General features: G+C 47.2%; 1 protein-coding gene across 15 annotated transcripts in view; it reads left to right on the top strand.

The window, feature by feature from the left end:
• The window catches only part of caska (calcium/calmodulin-dependent serine protein kinase a), a 94852-nt gene that overhangs the window by 81564 nt on the left and 7288 nt on the right, over nt 1-6000 (top strand). For 7 of the 15 annotated variants that reach the window (XM_031873355.1, XM_031873340.1, XM_031873341.1 and 4 more), the window contains 8 exons: nt 290-478; nt 576-654; nt 1178-1263; nt 1444-1512; nt 3055-3123; nt 3844-3879; nt 5121-5162; nt 5668-5864. In XM_031873355.1, the coding sequence (XP_031729215.1) occupies nt 290-478; nt 576-654; nt 1178-1263; nt 1444-1512; nt 3055-3123; nt 3844-3879; nt 5121-5162; nt 5668-5864 (767 nt within the window). The remainder of the gene's footprint in view (nt 1-289; nt 479-575; nt 655-1177; nt 1264-1443; nt 1513-3054; nt 3124-3843; nt 3880-5120; nt 5163-5667; nt 5865-6000) is intronic. The other 8 variants (XM_031873344.1, XM_031873348.1, XM_031873349.1 and 5 more) reach the window with 3 other exon arrangements.

A 6000-nucleotide genomic window follows, 5' to 3' on the forward strand; every position in this document is an offset into this window, starting at 1 on the left:
CGCCTCCTGGTGGCTGGCTGTTAGCGTAGGCGCTTCATTTGATATTCAGCAGAGTTCTCTATGAGCTGTGCTCACATTTTTAATGTCAATATTGCAGTCGATCATGTTCATTTAATTGTGGGAAGCCAAAATTGAGGTCGTGATTCATATTTGATTAATTGTGCAGCCATAAAATCCCTGCAGCCTTCTGAAGGCTTCTACAGAACAGACCTCTACATTATTATTTATCGTAAGTAAACGCATCAGACGGTCCGAGCCACTCTGACCGTGTTCACGTGTGTGTCCACAGGCTCTGCTGCAGGCCCACGACGTGGTGGCCCACGAGGTTTACAGCGACGAGGCTCTGAGGGTGACCCCTCCGCCCACCTCGCCCTACCTGAACGGAGAGTCCCCAGACAGCACCAACGGAGACATGGACCTGGAGAACGTCACCAGGGTCCGCCTGGTCCAGTTCCAGAAGAACACAGACGAGCCGATGGTACGCAGTTTAACATGTCCACTGCACTCGCGCTGGAGCTCTTTGTTGTCTCTGGATCACCCTCTGGATCCACGTGTCCGTGTGTTAATTTGTGCAGGGCATCACGCTGAAGATGAACGAGTCAAACCACTGCATCGTTGCCAGGATAATGCACGGGGGAATGATCCACAGACAAGGTGCGCTCTCACAACTGACCTTTATGCAAACGACATGTGACATTTTTAGAAACAGTTTGACTTTTTCATGTAAACTGATTCACTTCTAATGACAGACGGCACCATGTGGCTACTCTGGACGTGTCATTTACTTCGCAAGAATTTTTCAGATTTTCTTCTGCTAGTCTTCTAAATAAACAGTCTGAATTTTAAGAAATGAAACTCCTTCATCTTCACTTACACACAGCACGGTAAGTGTGCACATGCTCCCATCGGGCCAGACATTTCAACAGCTGCTTTGTCTCTGCTCTTGTGGTGGAACGCAGCACTTGCTCCACTGTTGTATTGTGACGGTAGCATGCTGCTAATTAATCCCCAGAGGATTCATCGTGTGGTAATTGGAAAGACACTCCTATCACAAAGGATTCTTCTCCCGACTACAGTTGCGATGGCGGAAAAAACAAAAAAGAGCAACAGAGGCTAATGAAATCTAGTGAGGCTGTTTAATGAGGAGAAAAGGTTTGATTCCGCTTCTGTCTTCCAGGAACGCTGCATGTAGGAGACGAGATCAGGGAGATCAACAGCATCAGTGTGGCCAACCAGACTGTTGAGCAGCTGCAGAGGATGCTGGTGTGTGTGTGTGTGTGTGTTTGTTTTCATAAGCTTATGACTAAGTGTGTTAGTTCATGCTTCAGTGTTCATCTCTTCTGTGTAAATCAGCAAAATGTCACACGCTCAACACAAGATGAGAATAAACCGTGTGTGTGTGTGTGTGTGTGTGTGTGTGTGTGTGTGTGTGTCCGTCCACAGAAGGAGATGCGAGGCAGCATCACCTTTAAAATAGTGCCAAGTTACCGGACGCAGGGCTCCTCCTGTGAGGTAACATCTCCTCTTCTTCCTCCTCTGCCCCTCTTTTCTGCTGATTGTGAGCTCCTGATCTGGTTACTAACTGCTCGCCTGGTTACTGAGCGTGTGTAACACAAGTATGTTGTGTGTAAGGGGTGTGCTGTGCTGTGAGTGTGAGAGTGTGTTTTGCTGTGTTTTGCATTTACAGCACACCAATTTCACAACCAAGATACCGGAAACCCCCCCACCCACCCCACCCCCAACCCCACCTCCTCTGGTCCAGGAATGAGTCACACCTCTCTGTACAATCCCGTCCTGTGTACACTTTACAGGGGTGGACAAAATAACGGGAACACCATACAATTAAACATCTATACAGTAAATACAACTCCGCTAAAGCTCAAAATGTTTGGCTTTTGTTAAGACTGTTGCATTAATTACAAACAGTACTTACTACTACGAGGAACTTTGCAACATCGCGAGCTTTAGGAAATGTATATTTACTGCACGGCGACTGTTTTGTACGGTATGACAGTTATTTTGTCCACCCCTTGTTCAAACAGCTGTTGACACACGCACCACTCTGCCGTAAACACATGGATAAACATGAACAACCAAAAGACTTGAAATACAATCCGGAGAAAAAACCAACAATTCAGATACAGAAAGGAGTTCTGCAGTCGAGGCAGCAGCGAATCAAAAGCTTCGCTGCACCTTCACCAGTGCATCTAAGAGGCATTTCAGGACGGAAGGGAATTTACTGATGTAATCTGGCAAAAGCTTGTATGTAATTAGTTAGATTATTTTAAAAATGGATTTAAAAAGATATTTAGAAACCAGTCTTTATTTATGCTAAAACTCAGTGGCCGCTCAGCCACAACACAGCTTTTATTTTTGGAAAGCCGTACATGCAAACCACAGCACTGTTTAGCTGAAGACGGAGAAAGGACGTCCAAGTAAAACTCCATAAAGAACAAACTTGACATTTTTTTCCACCATCAAAAGAAAGAATACACAAACGTAAATTGTCATTTTATTTCGTGATTTGTTTAGAAGCTCTCTTTACTCATAATCTATTCTCTGCTCATGATCTCAATTCTAGAGTGTGTATCTAATTTTACGCAGAAACTTCTTCTCCATTTTCACATTGAAACTAAATAGTCGTTTTTGACGAGATTACCTCTTAAATCATTCTATAAAAACATTAAACATTTATTTAATTCTAATTTCAGCTCTTTTGGTCCTCTGGCACACACCAGCTGCTCTGCGGGAACAGACATATTTAGTCTGTGTTAGAGATGACCTCATGGTCTCTCAGATGAGATTCTAATGTTGGTCTATCGCCCCCCTGTGGTGATGTAAGGGCCTGCAGGCTGGAGGGCAGCTGGCGATGCCGTCACCCGTGACTGGTTGACGCATTTCATTACGTCAACGCTTTGCTGGGTCTCTATTGTGCTCTACAAACTTACCCTCCCACCGCCTCCGGCCGCTGCCCAGAAGTGTGTGTGTGTGTGTGTGTGTGTGTGTGTGTGTGTGTGTGTGTGTGGCGCTGCTGACCTGTGTGTCTTATTTCAGAAAGAGTCCCCCAACACCTCCAGGCAGTCCCCTGCCAATGGCCACTCCAGCATTAACAGTTCTATCTTGGTAAGGACCCCCCCCCCCCACCCCCCCTTCCACAAACACCCCCCCGACAGACCCACAACCATTTCTCTCCCCCTTCCCGGTGCGTCTCATGTGTCACGTTGATGTGTCGTTGATGTCTGCGTCTCTCCGTCCGTTGATCCGTTTTATTTTGAGTTATTATTCTTTTAGGATTATCAGTAGGCGGGTCTTGCCGTAGATCTCCTGAGTCGATCCCGTGTCGTCCTCCCTGTTCATGCAGTTTGAGCCAAAAGGCCCCCGTGTCCGATATCTCAGTTAACAAATTGGTGTGCCTCATGACGTGTGCTGCGTGCTGTGCCTCATTGCTGACACGACTCACTCGGGCCTCCCGTGGTCACGGTGATGCAGGCGGACACGCTCCGGGCTCCCCGCCACGCATCACACCTAAACCCATTCAGGTCCTGCAGCTCCTTTGTGTCTCCGCCGAGGCTCCACACAAACACTGTGGTGGCGCCGATGCTGCGGCTGCTTGGCTTGCTCTGCGCTTGCTTGGCTGCTCAACAGCCAGATCTGCTTTAACAGATGAGAATTACTCTGATCTCTTTTTCACTTTGCTCTCTTTTTTGTTTTGCGAGAGCAGAAGCTAGATTGCAGATGGATGTGCATGCATGGTTTCTAAAAAAACGATAAATGAATGTTGTGGTTTCACAGTTGTATCTCGCTTAACCGAGTGTTTCTGTCATCAACGGTTTGCTTCCACAGGACCTGCCTTCCACCATTCAGCCCAAAGGTCGACAGGTGAATAACGGCCTCTCACTCTCTCACCTGTACTCACCAGCTCTGTATACAACGCTTGCATCCCTCCCCCTTTTATACAGAAGTGTGTGTGTGTCTCAATTTCTCCCAAACCCTCCTTTTTTCTAATTTGGATTCATGTGGCAGAGAGTCGTTTTGTTTAGAGTGGCCGCTGACTGATCCCCAAGCTGTTCAGACTGTCAGTCATGATGCAAATGGCCGAGGTTTGACCTCCCTTTAAAGCTTTTTTTAAACTATTAGTGAAGACATATTGGATTCTGGGCCCACTCCAAAATACATTAACTTTAAAATATATAATTTACACCAAAATAGTCTGCAGCTGTTCAGCCGTTAGCAGCTCAAAGAGAGGAGCAGACGGAATGCATCTGGATTCAAACGAAGCTTTGTTTTGAGGGTGTTTTGGGGGAAATTAGATTTCATTGATTTAGAGAGCATAATGCTTCCCTTCTAGTGACAGAGGAAGACAGACAGAGTGGTATTAATGCATCAGTCAGTCAGAAGGAAGCCAGAGATCCAGACCAGTTGTGTCTACTATACACACATCTTTGTTTGTTTGTTTGTTTGTTTCGGTGATATCAAGCTCATACACTGACTCAATATGAGTGACCGCTGTTGTGTCATCAGCCTGGCAGTGTAGCACTTCACTACCTTCACTTGTGTGTGTGTGTGTGTGTGTGTGTGTGTGTGTGTGTGTGTGTGTGTGTGTGTGTGTGGTAATAATGGCACAGGCATTGTTGTTGAACCCTGCAGAGCCTAGAGATCCCCCCCTAAGCACTGATCCCCAGTCAGATATGAATCCACGTCAAGCCAACTAAACAATCCTCCATACCTGTCATCTCATCCCATCACAGATGTGTGCACCTTCCTCACACAGACATGATCCATCTCCACCGAGATAATCCAACATTACTCGTCTAAAAGTCGTCTCTTTCATTGTGGCATCAGAGGATCTTGTGGTTGTAGCGACAGCAGATCCTGCCAGCAGAGGGCAGTAGAGTCCACCACAGACCGTCTGAATTTAACATTGATTTGAGTCTGAGTTGACAATATGAGGATAATAATTTAAAACAATGCTACAAGGCTAAGACTAGCTGTACGTCGTTGTCCCGTCTCACCACCATCAGCCTCCCCCTGCCTCTCTCCCCTCCACCACCTCCATACTGCTGTGAAGACATTGCATAGCCGTTTTGCTGCATGATGTGTGTGATGCTTTCAAATCCTAGATTGTTTCCAGACCTCCAATCAAGGACAAAATGTCTGTTAAGGTAAGAGACAGCCTCTCCTACCCCCCCCCCCCCCCCAAAAAAAAAAGAAACCATTTGTACACATTTGACCCAAACACAGCAGCTCACTTTCACACAGTGCAGACGGTAATACAGCAACAAGCAGCCGTGTGGTTAGAGAGGAAATAAAGCAGCATAATGACTGTTGTTTTGAACCAAAGGACACATAAACAATGCCTGTGCCGTAGTTACCCGTGTGCTGAGAGGCTTATTAATAGTCCAGCCGTGTCTGGGTTCATCTCACTGGAGAAAGGCCTTCCTTGGAAACCAGTTTCCAACCTGGCAACCAAAACACCCCCCACTGCTCATTATGTCACTTCTAGCTGCCATGATGTGCCAGAATACACCGTCCAGCCACTCTTCTATTCCTGTCAACTGTTTTGTCTTTCTTTCACCGTCTCTGTCCCCACGAAACACAAATTGCCCCCCCCCCCCCCCCCGTCCTTCAGGTAGCTCACTCCTCTAACATCTGCGCTGTTCGCCGCAGATCTACGTGAGGGCTCAGTTCGAATACGACCCCTCCAAAGACGAACTCATCCCCTGCAAGGAGGCCGGCATTCGCTTCCAGGTGGGCGACATCATCCAGATCATCTCCAAGGACGACCACAACTGGTGGCAGGGCAAGCTGGAGAACACCAAAAACGGCACGGCAGGCCTCATCCCGTCGCCAGAGCTGCAGGAGTGGTGAGAGGGACACACACACACACACACACACACACACACACAAAAAGATGAAGGTTCTTCCTCGACATCTACAACCCTTCAGCTGACACTGTGTGTGTGTGTGTGTGTGTGTGTGTGTGTGTGTGTGTGTGTGTGT

The sequence above is a fragment of the Anarrhichthys ocellatus genome, unplaced genomic scaffold (assembly GCF_004355925.1).
Source record: "Anarrhichthys ocellatus isolate YVR2014 unplaced genomic scaffold, GSC_Weel_1.0 scaffold71, whole genome shotgun sequence".
Classification (NCBI taxonomy): Eukaryota; Metazoa; Chordata; class Actinopteri; order Perciformes; family Anarhichadidae; genus Anarrhichthys; species Anarrhichthys ocellatus.